Here is a 24601-nt window from a genome sequence, read left to right as displayed (position 1 = left end):
ACTTCTATATAGAAATGATGTGAGGTAACATGGTTAATTGTAAAAATTTTCCATATACAGAAAGCGCAAAATACCAGGGTGTTTTGCTGAACAGGAAATTGAAGTTCAAATACAACATTTTGGAAAGGGCAAGAAGTACCACTCTTGCCCTATACACCTGCAAGAGAGCCATTGGCAAAAGATGGGGGTTTAGACCACGTGTCATGCATTGGGTATATACAGCTGGTGTCAGACCTATAATGCTATATGGTGTTGTGGTCTGGTGAACGTCGCTTCAAAAGTCCACCTACAGCTCAATACTTAACCGGATCCAAAGGAGGACGACACCATCTGATGCACTGAATTTAATGCTACATCTTATGCCTCTGGACATTGTGGCTAGACAAATTGCAGCGACAACTGCCGTGGGGTGTTTTGCTGAACAGGAAATTGAACTCCAAATCCAACATTTTGGAAAGAGCAAGAAAGGCCACTTTTGCCCTATTGTCACTGGGAAACGGCAAGAAAGGCCACTCTTGCCATTGGCAAAAAATGGGGATTTAGACCGCGTGCCATGTATTGGGTATATACTGCAGTTGTCAGACCTACAATGCTATATGGTGTTGTGGTCTGGTGAACGGCGCTTCAAAATTCCACCAACTGCTCAATACTTAACCGGATCCAAAGGATGGCTTGTTTGTGCATCACAGCCACACGGAGGACAACACCATCTGATCCACTGTATTTAATGCTACATTTTATGCCTCTAAACATTGTGGCTAGGCAAACTGCAGCCACAACTGCAGTGAGGTTAAGGGAGCTTTCTCATTGGCCTTGTGGCGGCTACGGTCACTTTGTTATCCTTGATACAATATCCGAAGTTACAGGCAGTGTGGATTACACCCTACCTGAGCCGCTTTTTGATAAAAATTACTGTAGAATAGAACCAATTGGAACTACGATATACCTGGCAATAGAAGTTACATAGACTTCTCCGATGTTCCAGGCAGTGTGGATTACACCCTACCTGAGCCACCCTCCTACAGGTTTTAGTGCCTTGGCACCTGCAGTTGAGGGTAATACTTCAAGCGCACAACTGAGGAAGAGACTGATAAATCAGAGGGATGCTCAGCTCGTCCCCAGCCTTTAAGCCTTCCGATTCAGATTCAGGGAGCCACCGTGGTGCATAGGTTAGCGTGCCCGCCTATCGTGCCAAAGCGTCCGGGTTCAAATCCTGCCGGCGAGAACACCTTAAAACATTTTTCAGCGGTGGTTATCCCCTCACCAAATGCTGGCGACATTTGTGAGTATTTCAGCCATGTACAACTTCTCAACCAAGAGGTGTCACTTTTCAGTGGCACGCCGTTCGGACTCGGCATTAAACAGGAGGTCCCCTTATCATTGAGCTTAAATTTGAATCGGGCAGCACTCAATTGATATTGTGAGAAGTTACTTTCCCTCTAATTTATTCCGCAATGGGATGTTTTGGAAACACTAAAGCACTAAAAAAAGATTCAGATTCAGACAGCGACAGTGTTAATGAAACTCTCATCGCAACCGAATCGATAGATGAGGACAGCGGGATGACTGCAGCTGTGAGCGAGGTCTTTGCAAAGCTCACTAGAAAACCGAGAAAGCAATTCGGGGCACGATGACGGAGACTTAGGAGTATGCACCGGCACCGCCATCGGGGGAAAGTGAAAGAAGCTAAAAAGGATGGAACTGACATTCCAAGCACTTCAAAGGAAGCTGCAAAGAGAATCAGATCTCCCGAAGAGCATAACACTGCTAAGGCGCTTAAGAAAAAGAAAAAAGCTGCCTGCCTTCAAGTGTTCTGGGAAGACCAAGGCAGTCCTCCCGCAATGGAGGCTCCAGACAGTGCCTTGTGGGGGGAGACAAAATCGAAACAGGAATGAAGGAAGAGCGCACCGCAACTGAGTCTTCATGTAGGAATGTGACTTTCAAAAGGACGCCACAGCCATTATAGGAGGGGTAGATTGTCACTGGAAAAGTTAAGGCGCTGCCCTCTGGCGCCAGATTGGCAAGAAAGCACAACAGAGATGAGATGACGTATGCAGTCATCGATATCGGTAGAGCATAATACTGCTAAGACGCTAAAGAAGAAAAAGAGCTCCCCACTTTTAAGTATTCTGGGAAGACCAGGCCATCCCTGCCGCAATGCAGACACCAGACAGTGTCCTGAGGAGGGAGACAAAGTCGGAATAGGTATGAAGAAAGAACGCACCGCACCTGAGTCTTCATGTAGGACTGTGACATTCAAAAAGACGCCACTTGATGAGATGCCTTATGCAGTCATCGATATCGGTAGAGCATAACACTGCTAAGAGGCGCAAAAGAAGAAAAAGAGCTGCCCACTTTTAAGTATTCTGGGAAGACCAGGCCATCCCTGCCGCAATGCAGACACCAGACAGTGTCCTGTGGAGGGAGACAAAGTCGGAACAGGAATGAAGGAAGAGCGCACTGCACCTGAGTCTTCATCTAAGACTGTGACTTTCAGGAGGACGCTACAGCCATCACGGAGGGGGAAGATGGTCACTGGAAAAAGTAAGGCGCTGCCCTGTTACCACAGATTGGCGAGGAAGCTCAAGAGAGATGGGCTGATATATGCAGTCATCGATATCGGCAGTGCATCCGGTAGGATTCCATCAGATTATGGGTCCCAAGTGGAGGATCTGGTTAACGAGCAGATTTTGGATTTTTTTTCTTCTGGAACTCTGAAGAGGAAGCACCCAAAGAGATTATGAGCTGCGAGTATAGAGGGGACATCTTAACTCCGCACTTTTCTCAGCGGAATGTATTGACACCGTCAAAAAACTCGTCAGGAGTATCCACAATCCCTGGGATGCAAAGCTTGAACTGATAGGAAAAATGGACATCCTCCATCTGACAAAGGCAACGGTCTTCATCAAGGTATGGGGCAGCGAGTTGGCGACGGAATGCATGTTGGGACTCCTAGGCAAGCATAACCAAGGTTTTGTCGCTGAGCAATGGAAGGTCTTCCATAGGGAGGAGAAGGAGAGAGGAACTCTCCTTGAGTTGGTCATTGATCAAGTCTCCGTGACAAGTTTGACTAAGACTAAAGGCATGGCGTACTACGAGACCAAGGCTGTTTTTTCAGGATTGGGAAGAATAGAATAGGCAAAAATACCTAAATACCGCCTAACGACTAGAGGACCAACGACGTGGCCTTTACCGACCCTCTCAATACTGGGAAGACTAGGATAAGCAAAGATCCTACTATTAAACCAGTGAGGTCGCGCTAAAGACGGGCGAAATCGACCATTAGATACCCTACACCACATTGGATATGCAGGTAAGTCGTCGAATTTAAAATTTGTTGTAAATTGATTTTTTGAGAAGATCGATTGATAATTGGGTTACCAAAGGCCTTAAAAGTGCAAAACAGAAGATGTATATACATGGGAGCTATATTTAAAACTGAACAAATTTCTATGAAATTCATCAGTCATCAGAAGAGTTATAGGAGAAACCTTCGTGCCAAATTTGGGGAAGATCTCTTAACAAATTCCTAAATTATTGAGTATTGTTCAAAATCGGATGGAAATTTATATATGGAGCTATATCTAAATCAGAACCGATTTCTATTAAATTCAAAAGCAATACCGGGAGTCATAAGGGAAACCTTTTCGCTAATTTTCGTGTGAATCTGTTAACAAATGACCAAATTATTGAAATTTTAGTCCAAATCGGACGAACATATATATGGGAGTTATATCGAAATCTGAACCGAATTCTATGAAATTGTCCAATAACATCGAGACCTATAAGAGAACCCTTGGTGCAAAATTTAATCAGAATCGGATTACAAATGACGATATTATTGCAATTTTAATCCAAATCGGACGAACATATATATGGGAGCTATATCCAAATTTGAACCGATTTTTTTCAATTTCAAAAGGTTTCGTCTCTAGGCCCAAGAAAATGGTTGTGCCAAATTTTGAAGACGATCGAATAAAAAATGCGATATGTACTTTATACACAAATTAACATGGACAGACGGGCATAACTTAATCGAATCAGAAAGTGATGGGGTCAATGGGTCTATCTTTCTTCCTTTTGGGTGTTACAAACAAATTCTTTAAGTTATAATACGCTGTACCAGACTGGTGGTGTATAAAAATCTGGCAGTGCAGGGCCGAGAGACCCAATACAGCCTAACGCACGGGGACCCGACGATCAAAGACTTCCTCAGGATTTGCAAGACGAGGATATGCAGAGATCCTTATATTGAATCAGCAGGCAGTGCAGTGACGGGAAAGTTAATGCAGCCTAAAGAACAGGAAGAAGAAGCCCATTTACTCCAGATTTGGAAGACTAGAAGAGGCAAACATTCTAATATTGGAACATCAGGCAGTAAGGGGTCGTAGGACTCAAAACAGCCTAACGAACCCGACGATGGAACCATCACAGACTCTCTCAAGATTCACAAAAAGAAGGATATGCAAAGATCCTTATATTGAAACGTCAGCCAGTTCAATGACAACCATATCAGGTTATGAACTGTTGAAGGAAGTCATCCCACAACCATATGAGTATTTCGGTCAAATCGGACAAGAGTTGCGCTCTCTAGTAGCTTAAGAAATCTAATCGGGAGATCGGTTTATAGGGGCCGCTACATCAGGTTATTAAAGGATTTGAACTATACTTGGCACAATTGTTGGAAGTGATATCAAAATATCACGCGCAAAATTAAGGACAAATGGAAAAAGGATAACGCTCTCTACAAAGAAGCTCAAGAATTTAAGACCCAAAATCGGTTTATATGGCAGCTATATCAAAACATGGACCGATAAGAAGTATTTGAGCAAAATTTCAAGCTCCCAGCTTTTCTCCTTCGAAAGTTTGCATGCTTTCGACAGACAGGCGGAGAGACGGACAGACACGGCTAGATCAACTTAAAATGTCATGATGATCAAGCATATATGTACAATGTGGGGACCCGAAGAGGTCTACCGCTTTGCTGCTATTGGCTAGAATAGATGTCTCAGTCATTATGTCCGTCATGACAGGTCATTGTCCAATCGAAAAACATGCGGACAGACTGAAGGTTGCCAGCAACGACTTTTGCTGAAGCGGTGAGGACATCGAAGAAGAAGAGACTATGGAAAACCTTCTGTGTGTGTGTGCCGCCGCGCTGGCAGTCAGAAGGAGTTCCACTTTAGGTTCTCATTTCTTTGACGAAATTATTGGGTTGCCCAAAAAGTAATTGCGGATTTTTCATATAGTCGGCGTTGACAAATTTTTTCACAGCTTGTGACTCTGTAATTGCATTCTTTCTTCTGTCAGTTATCAGCTGTTACTTTTAGCTTGCTTTAGAAAAAAAGTGAAAAAAAAGTATATTTGATTAAAGTTCATTCTAAGTTTTATTAAAAATGCATTTACTTTCTTTTAAAAAATCCGCAATTACTTTTTGGGCAACCCAATAGTATACCCCCATTCTATGGTGGAGGGTAAACAAACAGAGAGCAGACGATGAGATCATCACCTTCCTTCCAAGAAGCCCATTATACTGGAGGACCAATGATTGAGGTCCTCCAGATAAACGTCCACCGGAGCGAGACGCCTACACACGCTGTGATGGAGAAAATCAGCAAGGCCAAGACTAAACCAGATCTGTTTTCGACTACCTGACCATAATACGGTCATGCAGGTGTAGATCCACGCGATCACGGAGTGCGTGAGGTGGTGGGGTGTTAATGCGAGGACGTCGAGTATGAATATCGTTATAGACAATAAATTGGCCATCGGGAAGATAACAACAAACCTGGCTAACCCGAAGCCTTTCGAGGCGACGCAGTCCGAGTTAAGGTTGTTGGCTAGGAACGCTACCATATCGGCTACGGGGGCGACCAAAAGTAAGGTTAATTCGTGATCACTGCAAGTAACACTTTGGAACAATGAAACGATCGGTAGGACGACGGAAATTCTATGGGGAGATCCGGGTCATTAAAAGACGAGGCTATTACTGACAGTAAGTAAGAAGGAAGTCAGTATAAGTTTTGGTATCATAAGGACTACGAGCTAACTTATGCAAATTTGGTGCGGCAAGTGATGATGAAACGTTGGAGCATTTCCGTCCAAACAATAAAATTTTCACTTTGAATTTTCAAAATGACCATATATATCTTAAAGCAAAAGAAAGGTTAGGTTAGAGCGGCAGTATATTTTTTTCAACGGACTCACCTAGACAATGTTGGTCTTTTGTGATACCATAGTAGTGACAGCCCAGGCCGAACCCAGAACCCCCGCACTGGTAATCGCAGCAAGCTACCATATCGGCTGGGCCTAAAAATTATTTTTCACAATTTTAAATGGCTATATCTCCTTAACGAAGCCTTGAGCAAAAGTAAGGTTATTTTGCAATCACTTCCCAATTTAAAAAAATTGATTAAAAATAACCATACTTTTGCTCTACGAGGCTTAGTTAAAGAGATACAGCCATTTAAAGTTTTTCAAGTGAAAGAGCCAGTTTAAGGCGATTTTCAGCGAATTTTAAAGTTTTGGGAGTGTTCACCATTTGATCTCACACTTGTTCTACAAGGCTCAGTTAAGGAGATATGACCATTTTAAGTTTTCGAGCATTTCCGTCCAAACAATTAAAATTTCACTTCGAATTTTCAAAATGACCATATATATCTTAAAGCAAAAGAAAGGTTAGGTTAGAGCGGCAGTCTATTTTTTTCAACGGACTCACCTCGACAATGTTGGTCTTTTGTGATACCATAATTGTGCCAACCCAGGCCGAACCCAGAACCCCCGCACTGGTATTTGCAGCAAGCTACCATATCGGCTAAACCAAAAAATTGTTTTCCACAATTTTAAATGGCTATATCTCCTTAACGAAGCCATAAGCAAAAGTAAGGTTATTTTGCAATCACTTCCCAATTTTAAAAATTTGATTAAAAATAACCATACTTTTGCTCTACGAGGCTTAGTTAAAGAGATACAGCCATTTAAGGTTTTTCAAGTGAAAAAGCCAGTTTAAGGCGATTTTCAGCGAATTTTAAAGTTTTGGGAGTGTTCAGTTAACCATTTAATCTAACACTTGTTCTACAAGGCTCAGTTAAGGAGATATGACCATTTTAAGTTTTCGAGCATTTCCGTCCAAACAATTAAAATTTCACTTTGAATTTTCAAAATGACCATATATATCTTAAAGCAATGTTGGTCTAGACAATGTTGGTCTTTGTGATACCATAGTTGTGCCAACCCAGGCCGAACCCAGAACCCCCGCACTGGTATTTGCAGCAAGCTACCAAATCGGCTAGGCCAAAAAATTATTTTTCACAATTTTAAATGGCTATATCTCCTTAACGAAGCCTTGAGCATTATTTTGCAATCACTTTCCAATTTTAAAAATTTGATTAAAAATAACCATACTTTTGCTCTACGAGGCTTATTTAAAGAGATACAGCCATTTAAGGGGTTTCAAATGAAAAAGCCAGTTTAAGGCTATTTTCAGCGGAATTTTAAAGTTTTGGGAGTGTTCACCATTTAATCTTTCACTTGTTCTACAAGGCTCAGTTAAGGAGATATGACCATTTTAAGTTTTCGAAATTTATCAAAATTTTGAATTTTTAGAAGCGATAGCGATTTACCTCACCTTTGCTCTACTAGACCTAGTTAATGAGATATGACCATTTTAAGTTTTCGAAGTGAAATTTTAAATTCTTGAACGATCTTTATCAATATTTGGAACTTTTGTAAGTGATCACGAATTAACCATACGTTTGCACCACGAGGCTGTGTTTAGAAGACATGGCCGTTAAGTTGTTGAAGTAAAATTCGATTTTTTTCCGATTTTGTTCCGGCACCATGTTGTTCGTTGAAGAGTTTGCCGGCAAATTTGTATCCACGAGTGGTTTTAGTATTAAAATTTGTTTTTCAGCAAGCTGGCAGTTCTGCCATAATTTTTAGCTCTTCCCCACAATGCGTGTGAATTCTCATAAAGCTGTTTTAATTCCATTCATATTGTTTCATTACGATATCGTCTTATTTTGAGTATTCATTCTGGCTTCTGCTAAACGCTAGTTAGTCATTCAAGTCGTAACTGATAAAGTTAAAAATGAATCAAAACAAATGCCAATGTAAACAAATGCAAATGTTTTATCTTTAGACTCTAGAGTCTAGAGCAATACAAAGATTGCCTGGTAGAGAAAAGAAATGTGAGTTGACATTCAGTTTATCGAGTCTGTTCGAAGTGAAATAACAAAACTTTCAAAGCGTATTTAATCTTTCGGATAATAAACATACGTACAATGCCTATAAGTAAGTTCAAAAATGGGCTTGTAATGAAAAATTAATAATCCTTATACAAAAAACGTGCCAAAATAAAAAGACATGAAATTTAGTTGACAAAAGGACGGGTTAGCTGCCACGAAGTGTTACCAATTCAAACGACAAAATTTACTGAGGTTCAGTTCGAAGATGGGCTATATTGGACTATATTTTGATATAGACTCCGATCAATCGAATTAAGGTGTATGGCCCATAGAAGTGGCAATTTTTCGCCGGATTTGCCTGAAATTGGACACATTGAGTTGTGCTTAGACCTTCGTTATCAGCTCCGAATAAGGTCCATAAGGCTCGTCCTTAAATGCTGTTTTGAAAAGGGATAGACCCCAGAAAACCTCGAAAGTGGGTATCAATTTCGTGCTCTACTCCCCAATATCTTTCATTTGAGCCCCACATTGACATGGTTGGTGAATATGTCTGATTTATGCACAAAGCACTAAGCCCTGAATATATATCAGCTTCGTGGTCTACTCCCAAATATCACTTATTTGAACCGCATATTGCCATTGGCCTCAAAATTTGATATCAAATTCGTTTTCTAATCTCAAATACATTTCATTTAAACCCCTTATTGCAAAAGTCAGTAAATATTGGGTTACCCAAAAAGTAATTGCGGATTTTTCATGTAGTCGGCGTTGACAATTTTTTTCACAGCTTGTGACTCTGTAATTGCATTCTTTCTTCGGTCAGTTATCAGCTGTTACTTTTAGCTTGCTTTAGAAAAAAAGTGTAAAAAAAGTATGCATTTACTTTCTTTTAAAAAATCCGCAATTACTTTTTGGGCAACCCCATATGTCCGGTTATGTCTCTTTAAGACCCAAATAGTCATGGTGAGCAAATACGTCATATTTGGGGTTGTTATGGGGGACGCCCCCCAGACAATTGGTCACGCATGTTGATGTCAGATTCGTGGCCTACTCCCAAATACCTTTCATTTGATCCCAATTTTTCCATAGTCGGCAAAAATTACGGGTTTGGGTGATGGGGGGGCCACTCAATGACTTGGCTTTGAAAATATCTATCAGATTCGTGTTCTACTGTAAAAAACCTCTTATTTGAGCCTCATATTGCAATGGTCAGCAAATACTTCCTATTTGGGTGATGTTATGGGAGTCGGGTGGCCCCACAGACACTTTTCCAGAATATTGACATCAGATTTGTCCTTTACTTCGAAATACCTTTCATTTGAGCCCCATATTGCTATGGTCGTAAGTTTGCCCTCTTTGGGGGGTTTTTTGGGAGGGGCGTCCCCCCAAACACTTGGCACATGGATTTTAGATTCGTATTCTAAAATTAAATAACTTATGGGGAAGAAGTGGACCCCCAGAAACTTGGTCCCACATTAGGATATCTGATTCGTATTCTACTCGCAAATACCTTTCATTTGAGTCCCATATTGCCATGCTCGGAAAATATGTCCGATTTAGGGGTGTTTTGGGGGTTGGGGTGGTCTCCCTAACACTTGGTTCGGCAATTGGATATCAGATACGTGTTCTTATCCTAAATACCTTTTATTTGAGTCCCATATTGTCGTGATTGGTTTAAATATATGTTTGGTATGTTTTAGGGTGGGGCAGCCCCCCTAGGTACCCCATCTGAAATTTGGATACCAAATTTTTATTTTTAAGAGTACTATATGAGAGCACACAAAATTTCGCTTAAATCGCACCACCCATCTCCGAGATCTGGTATTTCTGAAAATTAGGGTAAGGGGGAGGGTTCACCCCCTTCAAATATCAAAAAATGTAGTACCCTATTTTCACCACGGGCCATAATGCACCATCTTTGAAAATTTAAAGAAAATCGGTGCAGCCGTGTTGAAGTCTATACGGAACGCACAAACAAACAAACCCAGAAACAAACAAGTAAAAGCGTGCTAAGTTCGGCCGGGCCGAATCTTATATACCCTCCACCATGGATCGCATTTCTTTTCCCGGCATCTCTTCTTAGACAAAAAGGGTAAAAGAAAAGATTTGCTCTGCTATTATGGGCGATATCAAGATATGGTCCGGTTCGGAGACCTGTGTAAAATGTCAGCCAATTCGAATAAGATTTGCGCCCGTTGGGGGCTCAAGAAGAAAAATAGAGAGATCGATTTATATGGGAGCTATATTAGCCTTTAGACCGATTCAGACCATAATAAACACTTATGTTGATGATCATGAGAGGATCCGTAGTACATTATTACAAGCAAATCGGATAATAATTGCGACCTCTAGAGGCTCAAGAAGTCAAGATTCCTGATCGGTTTATATGGCAGCTATATTAGGTTACGGACCGATTTGAACCATACTTAGCACAGTTGTTGGAAGTCATAGCGAATCACGTCGTGGAAAATTTCATTCCAATCGGATAAGAATTGCGCCCTGTGGAGGCCACCGTAGCGCAGAGGTTAGCATGTCCGCCTATGACGCTGAACGCCTGGGTTCGAATCCTGGCGAGACCATCAGAAAAAAATTTTCACCGGTGGTTTTCCCCTCCTAATGTTGGCGACATTTGTGAGGTCCTATGCCATGTAAAACTTCTCTATAATGAGGTGTCGCACTGCGGCTCGCCGTTCGGACTCGGCTATAAAAAGGAGGCCCCTTATCATTGAGCTTAAAAACTTGAATCGGACTGCATTCATTGATATGTGAGAAGTTTGCCCCTTGTTCCTTATGGGAATGTCCATGGGCGAAATTTGCAATTTGCAGAGGCTCAAGAAGTCAAGACCCAAGATCGGTTTATATGGCAGCTATATCAGGTTATGATTCGATTTGGACCTAACTTGACGCAGTTGTTGGACATCATAAGAAAACATGTCGTGCAAAATTTCATTATTACCCGATTTCGTTGAAATTTGGCACAGTGACATATAAAGGACCCCTTGACAGCCGCACCGATCATGGTCTATATGGGACTATATTTGAATATAGCCCCCATATAGACCAATCTTCCGATTTAAATTCTTGAGCCCATAAAAATTGGCATTTATTACCCGATTTCATCGAAATTTGACACAGTGGGTATGCATAGCCCTTCAGCGACCATGCATATTTGGTTATAATCCGATCTCCCGACTTATGCCAAAAAAAAGCCAAAGTTTTTATACGATTGATTTAAAATTTGCTGCATAAAATGGGAAAGAGATCCTGAGATTTAGATGAAATTTAGAGAGTTATTTTGAAGAGTAATGGGAATATTGCAAATTTACCCATGAACATTCCATTAAGGAAAAGGGGCAAACTTCTCACATATCAATGAGTGCTGTCCGATTCAAGTTTTTAGCTCAATAATAAGCGGCCTCCTTTTTATAGCCGAGTCTGAACGGCGTGCCGTAGTGCTCAACCTCCTAGGGGAGAAGTTCTTACATGGCATAGTACCTCTCAAACATTAGGAGGGGATAACAACGCTGAAAATTTTTCTCGCCAAGCCATTTAACCACTTTCTTAGTTGCAGGGATTTCCCCTTGATTCACACTACATTGGTCGAGTAACTTTTAAATATAACCATTCTTAGTTCTTCAGAGTTCAACCCAAAGCCCACCTGGTCGCCTAGTTTGGATCCATCCTTATAGAAGTCTATTCAACTTCTAGAACCAGGAATATTGTAGTTCCAATAGGTTCTATCAGGAAAAGCGGTTCAAGACTTTTCATCAAAAAGCGACTCAGGCAATGTGTAATCCACACGACATGGAACATCGGACATTGTATACCGTCACATGACCAAAGAAAAAGCTCTCTTAGCTTTATAGCAGTGGTCGCAGCAATTTGTCTAACCACAAATGTCCGGAGTCTACCAGACCGGACACTGAACGCCTGGGTTCGAATTATGGCGAGACCATAAAAAAAACATTTCAGCAGTGATTTTCCCCTCTTAATGCTGGCAACATTTGTGGTGTACTATGTCATGTAAAAACTTCTTTCCAAAGAAGTGGCTCACTACGGCACGCCGTTCGAACTCAACTATAAAAAGGAGGCCCCTTATCATTGCGCTAGAACTTGAATCGGACTGCACTCAATGAAATGTGAGAAGTTTCCTCCAGTTCCTTAGATTAATGCTCATGGGCAAAAGTTGCATTTACAATGTCAAGAGGCATTATTTTTATACCCTCCACCATAGGATGGGGGTATACTAATTTCGTCATTCTGTTTGTAACTAGTCGAAATATTGGACTGAGACCCCATAAAGTATATATATTCTTGATCGTCGTGGAATTTAATGTCGATCTAGCCATGTCCGTCCGTCTGTCCGTCCGTCCGTCCGTCCGTCCGTCCGTCCGTCCGTCCGTCTGTCTGTCGAAAGCACGCTAACTTCCGAAGGAGTAAAGCTAGCCTCTTGAAATTTTGCACAAATACTTCTTATTAGTGTAGGTCGGTTGGTATTGTAAATGGGCCATATCGGTCCATGTTTTGATATAGCTGCCATATAAACCGATCTTGGGTCTTGACTTCTTGAGCCTCTAGAGTGCGTAATTCTTATCTGTTTGGGATGAAATTTTGCACGAAGTGTTTTGTTATGATATCCAACAACTGTGCCAAGTATCGATCAAATCGGTTCATAACCTGATATAGCTGCCATATAAACCGATCTGGGGTCTTGACTTCTTGAGCCTCTAGAGTGCGCAATTCTTATCCGATTGGAATGAAATTTTGCACGACGTGTTTTGTTATGATATCTAACAACTGTGTCAAGTATAGTTCAAATCGGTTCATAACCTGATATAGCTGCCATATAAACCGATCTTGGGTCTTGACTTCTTGAGCCTCTAGAGTGCGCAATTCTTATCCGATTGGAATGAAATTTTGCACGAGGTGTTTTGTTATGATATCCAATAACTGTGCCAAGCATGGTTTAAATCGGTCCATAACCTGATATAGCTGCCATATAAACCGATCTTGGGTCTTGACTTCTTGAGCCTCTAGAGTGCGCAATTCTTATCCGATTGGAATGAAATTTTGCACGACGTGTTTTGTTATGATATCCAACAACTGTGCTAAGTATGGTTCAAATCGGTTCATAACCTGATATAGCTGCCATATAAACCGATCTGGGATCTTGACTTTTTGAGCCTCTAGGGGTCGCAATTATTATCCGATTTGTCTGAAATTTTGTACGACGGATTCTCTCATGACCATCAACATACATGTTTATTATGGTCTGAATCGGTCTATAGCCCGATACAGCTCCCATATAAATCGATCTCTCTATTTTACTTCATGAGCCCCCAAAGGGCGCAATTCTTATTCGAATTGGCTGACATTTTACACAGGTCTCCAACATATAATTTAATTGTGGTCCAAACCGGACCATATCTTGATATCGCTCTAATAGAAGAGCAAATCTTTTCTTATATCCTTTTTTTTGCCCAAGAAGAGATGCCGGGAAAAGAACTCGACAAATGCGATCCATGGTGGAGGGTATATAAGATTCGGCCCGGCCGAACTTAGCACGCTTTTACTTGTTAGCATTCAATTTAGTGCATCAGATGGTGTCTTCCTCAGTGCGGCAGTGATGCACAAACAAGCCTTTTGTATCCGGCTGCGTATTGAACTGGAGGTGGACTTTTGAAGTACTGTCCACCAGATCATAACACCATACAGCATTATAGGTACACGCTGTTTTAGCCCCCCACTTTTGCCAATGGCTCTCTTGCAAGTTTATAGGATAAGAGCTGCGTTTCTTACACTGTTCAAGAAAGTTGATGTTAAATTAGAATTTTTAGGTTAGAATTTTAGTTGGGCCAAATCGATTCACATTTAGAATAAACTCCTATATAAACCGGTCTCCCAATTTGATTTCTTTAACACCTGGTGAACGCAATTTTTATCGGATTTATCTGAATCATTGCATGTGGTTTTCTTGGAAGAGTTCCAATGTTTGTATCAAGTTTGGTCTATATCGGTCATAGTCCTTATATGGCCCCATATTAACAGATGTTTCGACTTTTAATTCTTGGACACCTATTGACCGCAATTCTAATTCGAATACAGGAAAAGTCCATTTGAACTTCTGTTAAGTCCTCCGCCTATTCAATTTTGATCTCTCTGTTCATTAGGGATATGCATATCGTCTGGAAGACTTAGCCCCCCTCTATCCAGGCTGTAGCAGACTCGTCAGTTAACTGTTTTATCGTTCATTGTTTTTAAGGGCGGCTGAATAGAAACCCCATCTGAGTCTGTTAATGAGTTAATGAGTATATTTACATAGTACCAGCTTAATGGAATTTCCATGCGAAGAAGTTTTTTTTAATGAGTTATTGAAACAATGGCATATTACTCATAGTATAAAAAAATAAGGGCAAAACGAAGAATGTATCATTGAAATGCATCATGTTTTTTATAACCCCCATACGAGTATACTAAATACGTCATCGATAAGACGTTAACATTCGATGGAGTAAAAATCAAAGAAAAAAAATTATCAAAATAAGGTAAAACTCTTCAAGTCATGCAAAAATTTAGGGATCTTACTCCATGCGGTCCCCAAATCCAAAATAAAAAAATTTTAAATTTGTCAGTGTCGAACTTCGGCGATGAACTTAAATAAAGTTCACACATTATTAGCTAAGTATATAAAGTATTTTTTTGTTTCTTAAAAAATATTAGGGACAGAATGTACAAACCATTCTCAAGAAGTCAAATCGAGGAATTTTCATTGAAACTATATATATTTATATGAGGCGTTAAGTGTAATACAAATACGAAAATTCTCATTTGAAGTTTTTTTACTCTCAAACAATTTTGAACCTCAACACTAGTTAAAATGAACTAACTTTGTGCGATACTATACGCTGTAGAAGGCACACTCTAGTACACAGCCCTCCCTATTCGGGTTAACTAGGTGACTTCACGAGGAGACGAGAGAGGGCACTCCGTTGATGAATGTGGGGTTTCAGGAGGGGTGGCAAGAGAGTGGCAAGGAGGTACACCCTATTGTACGACACTATACGCGGGTTGATGGCAAGGAGACATATCCTAGTATACGGCACTATTCGGATTAATTAGGTGACGGCACGAGGAGGAGAGAGAGCACTGCGTTGATAAAAGTAGGGTTTCGGGCGCGGTGGCAAGGAAGCACACCCTAATGTACGACACTTTACACGGAGGCTAGCAGGCACACCCTAATGTACGACACTTTTCGGGTTTGCTAGGTGACGGCACGAGGAGGCGAAAGAGGACACTCCGTTGATAAAATTGGGGTTTCGGGTGCAGTGGCAAGTGAGTGCCAAGGAGGCACACCCTAGTACACGGCACTATTCGGGTTAACTAGGTGACGACGCGAGGAGGCGAGAGAAGGCACTCCGTTGATAAAAGTGGGTTTTTTGGGCGTGGTGGCAAGGAGGCACACGCTAAGGTACTGTTCGTACGTGAACTCAAAGGAAACAGGCAAGAGGGCACAGTTTTCAGGAGGAGGCCCGAAGGACAACGAATGATAGATGGTCACAAAGAGGGGACTGTGAGTATTCCAAAACTATGTGACCTAATCTAGACTTGTAGAGGTCTACTGCTTTGCTGTCATTGGCGAGAACAGACGTCGCAGTCATTGTGTCCTTCATGACAGGTCACAGTCTAATCGGAAAACATGCTGACAGACTGAAGGTTGCCAACAACGACTTTTGCAGAAGCGATCTTTTTGGTTCAACGGTAGGAACTAGGAGGCATCTTCCATCTTGTGTACCTTGTGGTATCAAAATGGACGAAAACGTCTAACTGAGTCTGATGGCAGACTGACTTTCGTCGTCACAGTAGACAGATCTCTCGATTTAGGGTCTTGGGTCCATAAAAGGCGCATTTATTGTCCTATTTCTCTGAAATTTGGGACAGTGAGTTATTTGACGGCCTTCGAGAGCCTTGTTTAAGTTGGCCCAGATCGATCCAGATTTTCATATAGTAGCTGTCATATAGTCCGATCTCCCGATTTAAGGTCTTGGACCCCCAATAGGCGCACTAATTGCCCGATTTTGCTGAAATTTGGGATAGCGTGTTGTGTTAGGCCCTTCGACAACCAAGTTCAATTCGGCCAAGATCGGTCCAGATTTGGATATAGCCGCCATATATACCGATCTCCCGATTTAAGATTTTAGGCCCATAAAAGGCCTTCTCCGAAATTTAGCACAATCAGTTGTGTAAGGCCCCTTGACATTCGAAACGAGTATGGACAAGATCGGCCTTAATTTGGAAATAACTACCACTAAGGTCTTGGACGCTTAATAGGTGCATTTATTTTCTGATTTTGCTGAAATTTGGGACAGTGAGTTGTGTTTGACCTCGACAATGCGGTCAAGATCGTTTTTGATATGGATGTTGCTGGATTATACAACGATCTCTCGATTTAAGGTTTTAGCCCCCTAAAAGGTGAATTTATTTAGCAGAATTAGTTGTGTTAGGCCCCTCGACTTTCGTACCGAATATGGTCAAGATCGGGTTATATAACTACCGATCTCCCGATTCAAGTTCTTGGGACCATAAAATAACGTTTATTGCTCGACTTCGCTGAAATTTGATACAGTTGGCTGTGTAAGGCCCTTCGACATTCATGTTTAATATGGCCCAGATAATTCTATATTTGGATATAGCTGCGATTTTGTACAGATAGTTGTGTTAGACCCTTACCACCATTTTCAAAAACGCCAGATCTCGGAGATCGGTGCACCGATTTATGCAAAATTTTATTTGCCACCTTGTGATACCCCAAAAACACGAACTGGTATAAAATTTTAGAGTCAAATGTCAACTGGGGGGACGCCCCATCCCAAAACCCACTTGAACGGACATGTTCACCGATCTGTGTCGGAGGGTCCCCCACCCTCAAAAACACCATCCAACGGGATTCTCTTACCGCTTTGGGCAATATGAGTATCAAATGAAAGGTACTTAAAAGTAGAGTACACATCTGACATATATTCCTTGGTGTCTGAGGGGCCTCCCCCCCAGCAGGACATATTTACCGATTGGAACATTATGGGACTCAAATAAAAGGTATTTCGGAGTTAAATATGAATATGGTATAAAACATTGAGTCCAAGTACCAAGGAGCCCGCCCCAGGCCCAAAACCGCCTAAAAGAAGTGCACAAAATTAAAATTGGACCTATCGGTACAATGTGGAACTCAAATGAAAGGGTATTCGGGAGTAGAGTACGAATATGATAATAGGATTCATGTACCTAAGCAGTCGTCCCAAGCCCAAAACCGCACTAAAAGTACTGCCAAAAATCAAAATGGACCGATCGGGACAATATGGGTATCAAATTCAAGGTTTTCGGGAGTAGAACACTAATACGTCAAATACAATACAAAAAATACAAAAAAATAGAACACTAATACGTGTCAAAAATTGGCTCCAAGGATCGAGGGCGTCGCCCTAAAATAAAAAGTAGACATATCGGGACAATATAGGACTCCAATGAAAGGTATTCGTGAGTAAAGTATGAATATGATATTAAAAATGGGTCCAAGTATATAGGGAGCCTTCCCAACCCCAAAAATGCCCCAAAATTACTGCCCAAAATCAAAGTAGACAAATCGGGACAATATGGAACTCAAATGAAAGGTATTCGGTAGTAGAATAAGAATATGATGTCAAAAATTTAATCCAAGTATCTAAGGCGCCACCCCAAACCCAAAACCGCACCAAAATCAAAAGTGGACCGATCGTGACAGTATGGGACTCCAATGAAAGGTATTTGAGAGTAGAGTACGAGTATGATTATCGAATATAAAAAATTGGGTGTAATTACCAAGGGGACCGCTCCAAAACGAAACCGTCCCAAGTGGGCATATTAGACGAACATGGTAATATGGGACCCAAGTAAAAGGTATTCGCTAGTAGACTACGAATATGGTATAAAAATCCGTTTTAAGTGTTAGACGGTTGCCTACCCCTAAAAACACCTCCCAAAATGGGAATATTTGTCAACCACTGCTATATGGGGTTCAATTAAAGGAATTTGGTAGTAGATAAACAAATTGTACTGGGGAGATACATATGGTAGTAAGTAAGAAACTTATTTTTCGAGTGGTGCGCGAAAGAGCGAAAGGCGCAGCAGAGCGGACCGGGTACAGCTAGTCTTAATATAAAAATCAATCTGTGTTTGTATGTTTGTTTCGTATAGACTCAAAAACGGCTGAGCCGATTAGCTTGCCATTTAAAAAAAATGTGCAAGTTGGTATGGAAGGAAGCATAGGCTATATAATTTGTTGATATCGGTAGGGGGGCGGACCTTCCCCTTAAAAATCAATCTGTGTTTGTATGTTTGTTTCGTATAGACTCAAAAACGGCTGAGCCGATTAGCTTGCCATTTAAAAAAAAATGTGCAGGTTGGTCTGGAAGGAAACATAGGCTATATAATTTGTTGATATCAGTAGGGGGGCGGACCTTCCCCTTACCCCAAAAGTGCTACCCAAAAACAAAAGGGGACCGATCGGGATAAAATGGGATTCAAATGAAAGGTATTCAGGAGTATAGTACGTATTTCATAATAAAAATTGGGTCCAAGTAAATGGGGGGCCGCCCCAACCTCAAAAACCCCTAAAATAGGTAAATTTGACGTTCACGATAATATGGGACTCAAATGAAAGGTATTCGGGGGTAGATTACGAATACGGTCAGGAAGGAGCAATAGGCTTTACAATTTAATGATATCGGAAAGGGCGGACCCTTCTCCGTTACCCCAAAAACACCATCTAAAATCATAGGTGGACCGATAAGGACAATATGGGTATTAAATGAAAAGTATGCGGGAGTAGATAACGAATCTGGCATACAAATTCAGATCAAAGTATAGGAAGTCGCCCCACCTCCCAAAAATGCCCAAAATGGGCACTTTAGCCAATCACGGCTATATGAGACTCGGTTTGTTTGTTTGTTCCGTATAGACTGAAAAACGGCAGAATCGATTTTCTAGAAATGTTTGCATATTGTGTAGGTTAGTCTGGAAGGAAACATAGGCTATGTAATTTTTCGATATCGGAAGGTGGGCGCACCCTTCCTCTAACCCCAAAAACACCACCCAAAATCAAAAGTTGACTGATCGGAACAATATGCGTATCAAATGAAAGGGAGGACCTCCCCCTTACCCAAAAAAAAACACCACCCAAAATCAAAAGTGAACCGATCGGAACAATATGGGTATCAAATGAAAGCGCGGGCCTCCCCAACCCCGAAACTCCCTTACCCAGACATATTGAACGTTTATGTTAACATGGGACTCAAATGAAAGGTATTCGGGAGTAGATTACGTATATGACAAAAAAAAGTTAAGGCCATGTAATAGGTGATGTCCCCATCCCCAAAAATCCCCCAAATGGGCATATTAGCCTACCATGGCTATATGGGAATCAAATGAAAGCAATTTGGGAGTAAAGAAATAAAACTACATTAAAATGTATGTAAAGGGTATTTTAAGTGGCGCTTAACCTTATTAAAACACCTCAAATAGGTTATTTGGTTTATCATGACCATATGGCACTCTAATGAAAGGTATTTGCGAGTAGAAAAGGAATCCAGTTTTGGGCTAAGTGTTTGTTGGTAAGCCCCAAAACACTTATTTCACAAACATATCAACATGGGGCTCAAATTAAAGGTTTTTGGGAGTGAAGAACGAATTTGATACATATTTTTGGGGAAAAGTGGCGGAGCGCCAGCCCCAGCCCCAAAACGCTCTCCAACCCATATATATTTATCGACCATGACAAGTTTGTCTAAAATGGAAGGTATTTGAGAGTAGGACACGAATTTGAAATCCATATTTTGGGCGGAATGTCTGAGGTACCATCCCCCCCACAAAAAGCACTGCCCGTCAAATGTATATATAGACCAATCACGACAATATAGGGCTGAAATGAAGCAGGACTTATTTACCGACTATGGTAATATGGGGCTCATATATTGGGTTGCCCAAAAAGTAATTGCGGATTTTTTAAAAGAAAGTAAATGCATTTTTAATAAAACTTAGAATGAACTTTAATCAAATATGATAACTGACAGAAGAAAGAATGCAATTACAGAGTCACAAGCTGTGAAAAAATTTGTCAACGCCGACTATATGAAAAATCCGCAATTACTTTTTGAGCAACCCAATATTTCGACCATTGTAGCATACGGCTCAAATAAAATGTTTAAAAGCGTCAAAGAAGACGCTCCGGAGCGGTTTAATTTTTTATGTTAGAAATGTACGAAATAAGCTGTAACCCACTGTATGTTGTAGGGTATTATATAGTCAGCTTTTGTCTTCCCTTACTTGTCATTAATTGTTTGATTAAAAAAAAAAACATTTAATTTTCCTCATTGTAGTCAACACTCCCGACAAATTGGAATATAAATTTTTTCCTGTCTCCCATGGCGTTTTCACTTTTAAAATTCGAGCACCCAATGATGCTCATTTGGCCTTGACCTCCCAACCCAAAGAAAGGCTACCAATGTATGAGGTCTTCATTGGTGGCTGGGCCAATACAAAGTCTGTTATACGTCGTAATCGTCAGCAACCCGATGTTGTACAAGTGGCTACACCTAAAATTTTGAGCTCCAGTGAGTATCGTGGTTTCTGGATTCGTTGGCAAGAACAGACTATTACAGTAGGACGTGCAGGAGAATCAATGGCTTTTATGACCTACAAGGATCCACAACTGTTTTCCATCAACTATGTAGGTTTAAGTACGGGATGGGGTGCATCGGGTACTTGGTCATTTGAAGGTAAGTTTTACAAAAATACAAAACGTGTTATAATGGATTAAAAAGACCAAGACATTTTCTTTTAGATGCTACCTCGCCAGCAGCAACAATAAACCACAGTTCGTCATTGGGTTATAATCCTATGGCCATGTCATACGCACCTCAGTTGGAATCCTTCAGGTGTGCTACAACAGCTGCCAAAGGATATCCAACTCAACAATTAAATCATAGCCATACAACAGCAATGGATATGGGTAAACCATTTCAACAACCAATTCATGCTACTGCTCCTACGATGGATGTGGGATATCCATCGCAACCTGTTTGCCCTAGCGGTGCCCCTGCAGGATATCCAAATCAACCAGCACCTCATGCCACCGTTACAACAACAGTGAATATGGGAAATCCATATCAACAAGCACATGCTATGCCTACTCCTCCTAAAGCCACGAGTTATGCATATCAACCAGTTAGTAGCGGTGCCACCATGGGATATCCATCTCAACAAGCACATCACATACCTACTTCCACAATGGCCACGAGTTATACACATCAACCAGTTCCCCCTAGAGTTCCTTCGATTTATCCCTCCCTAACTCCCCAAGAATCTTGGGTGCCAGCCACAAGTGGTACAATTCCACCAAATGCGGTTTCGGGGGGACGAGATGGCCACGAACAGCTTTATATAGCTCGTGCACGCCATGCTGCCGATCTGATTCCAGGAAAATTGCATCCCTCTCACGGATGTTGTTATGTCGCCTTTGGTGGCGAAGAACACAGTCACCGGCAGTATGAAGTGTTGTGTAATTCGTATGGAAGGTGGATACCTTTTAATGGCAGATTACCTCCAAACGCCCTTCTGGGGGGTAATACAGCCAATGGGGAACCTTTATACATTAGTCGAGTTCATCATGATGGCGCTATTACAATTGGAAAATATCATCCATCACATGGTAATTGCTATATACCCTATGGTGGTAAGGAAATAGCCTTCAGGGACTTTGAAATATATGTTTCTCATTAGTGAAAATCATATGAAATAACCTAACGTACAATAATTGAATAAAAAATAATGTCTTGTATTTCTTTATGTTTGGATGGGAGGTATAACAACCTCGTCATGGAATTTCTTACACCTTTAAGTAAGGATCTGCTGCTCATGTCGGCCCGTCTCGCAATAGTTTTCAAACGTTTTAAGATATCCACTCAAAATTTTACCCAAGTATCTCTTTTTAGTTAGTATTCGCTTCAAAAAAGGTTGGGAGGAATTTTATCCCATTCAAATTTACAGAATTTTTACCAAGAGTTCTGGATTTTGAACCACTGTGCACTGTAGGAAAGAAATTTCTTTGCCGTTCACGTAATTCTTCTCTTTTCCAATCACGAATCTTTATTTTCAGTTAAGTTAATCAATTATCAAAGCATATTTGGGGGCTTTTTGAAAATAATACACCAGCATGCAGGTGCGATTACAAGTTCATCATGTTTTTCATTTCTGTTTGTTATGATGTAGTAAAAACACTTACATTATCTAAGCAGTTCTGGTTTAAATCTACTATGATTGTGCATGCATGCTGGTATATAGTATAATGCTATTACAAATGACAATGCCGCATTCTTCTTATATTAAATTAATGGTGATTTCGAATCTCGACAAAAATGGTACACTAATGTTGCACGACATTTTGCAAATGTCGCCCCAACCCTCTCATAGAGTTACACTTGTTTTAATCTAAAATGTTCACATGTCGATTTATAGTCATTTCAACCAAATAATACGATAAAATCGCATCCTCGTCTACGGATGAAGAACTTCCTAGCAATGCATCTAATATGCGTTTAGTTAAATAAAATGCGTTCACTTTTCCATTTGCATGTACTTAGTTTTAATGATTGCCATATATTGGGTTGCCCAAAAAGTAATTGCGGATTTTTCATATAGTCGGCGTTGACAAATTTTTTCACAGCTTGTGACTCTGTAATTGCATTCTTTCTTCTGTCAGTTATCAGCTGTTACTTTTAGCTTGCTTTAGAAAAAAAGTGTAAAAAAAGTATATTTGATTAAAGTTCTTTCTAAGTTTTATTAAAAATGCATTTGCTTTCTTTTAAAAAATCCGCAATTACTTTTTGGGCAACCCAATATATCCTGAGTTTCGAAAGATCTCCTTTGCGGCCAATGTAGTGGCACAGACCTCTGCCTGAAAGAACGTACACTCGTTTGGCAGTCTAAATGACATACCTATGTCAAGTGTCTCTGAGTGGAACCCCAAACCCGTCCTTGACTCTATCCTGTAGCCGTCTGATAAGACCAATATCTTATCCAACTCAAACAGTATCCGCCTCCCACTCCTCCCTTTCAAGAAACCTAATCCCGAACAACCTCTCTCGAATCGGTCTGGGCGACAGGTAGTCCGCGAATCTCCACAGGCAACCCCTTGCATTAATGGCATACAGAATGGAGCAGTGGCCATGTCCGCCTTCTTTCAATATGCCAAGTTCCCTCAGTCATAGCGCTACCTAAGCGGCACAGTCCCGAATATGTCCGTTAAAAGATTGTATAACCAAATTCGCATGCGATTTGGATCTTAACGCTCCCGCAAACTCGACGCAGGCCAGCGAATCCTAAACAACCTCTTTCGTATAAGTCTCCGCGACAGGTAGTTTGAGACCTTTCTAAGCCTATCCCCTACATCCAAGGCATCCAGGATGCAGGATGGAGCAATGATCGTGTCCGCCTTCTTTCAGCATGCCAAGTTCCCTCAATAGGTTGTAATTCAACATCGGTTCCAAATCCCCCTGCAGTGTGGATATTTACGCCCCCGTGATCCTGACGCGGGTCAGTCTCTGCACCTTTTGAACCTCCCTAGTACGTATACTCTCCTCCACTGCCACGGTAACCATTTTAAACACAGCTCTGACTAAGTCCCTGCTTTTTACCGAACATCCTTCTGAAGAGAAGGCACATATCGCTATTTCCTCCGAATTCCTTCTCCAGGACAGTTTCGAATCGAGGAGCTGGCCTAGAAATTTCGACTACTTTGAAAACTGCAGAGTGATGCCGTTCAAAGACGCGAGCTGAAATCCGGTGTATACATCTCCAAATGAAATGCACCATATTCCTTGGGTTATTAAGGTTAGGGTAGATATGATAGCGTTGGAAAGAGGATGCGTTTTATTCTTTTCCGCCTCATGTCGCTATGGACGAAAGGTTTCCCCATGCGCTGAATTAAGCTAGGCGGGCATCGAGGGTTCGTCACAGAAATTAATTGATTTTGAGACAGAAAGAGAAAGACGAGAGAGATGACCTTGGTAGGTACTCTAAACTGCGAAGAGCCTCTCCAGTTGGGTTCACACTGGTATTCTCAGTGGTGTCCGGGATGGAGACCTTGGCAAGAACTCTGGTCGGCGTCGGGGTCTTCGAGGTAAAAATTCGGTTAGGGATTGCGTTTCCACGGCTAGACGATTGTCAACTCAAGGAGCGGCAAACAAGATGAGGACGTGTGGTAGATCGTTGTCTGAAGTTGGCGGCTTCGTTGCTACGCAATGACTGTTCGTTCCCATTCTTTTGGGTGACTCCCTTTTATACTCAGTGCCATCTAGGGGTGGTGTGGGCGACACGTAAACAGTTGC

At 41.3% G+C, this 24601-nt stretch overlaps 2 protein-coding genes across 2 annotated transcripts in view; one reads left to right on the top strand and one right to left on the bottom strand.

Moving 5' to 3' along the window:
- LOC106090816 (uncharacterized) overlaps positions 1-24601 on the bottom strand; it is a 240974-nt gene that overhangs the window by 186263 nt on the left and 30110 nt on the right. The window lies entirely within an intron of this gene.
- LOC106090814 (uncharacterized) overlaps positions 8195-24601 on the top strand; it is a 36697-nt gene continuing 20290 nt past the window's right edge. The window contains exons 1-3 of the mRNA XM_059367212.1: positions 8195-8292; positions 20594-20992; positions 21058-21994. Of these exons, the coding sequence (XP_059223195.1) occupies positions 8283-8292; positions 20594-20992; positions 21058-21994 (1346 nt within the window). The 5' untranslated portion in view covers positions 8195-8282. The remainder of the gene's footprint in view (positions 8293-20593; positions 20993-21057; positions 21995-24601) is intronic.

Source organism: Stomoxys calcitrans, chromosome 4, assembly GCF_963082655.1.
Source record: "Stomoxys calcitrans chromosome 4, idStoCalc2.1, whole genome shotgun sequence".
NCBI classification, from domain to species: domain Eukaryota; kingdom Metazoa; phylum Arthropoda; class Insecta; order Diptera; family Muscidae; genus Stomoxys; species Stomoxys calcitrans.
Note: the sequence above shows the minus strand (reverse complement) of the source record. Positions and strands in the feature narration are given on the sequence as shown.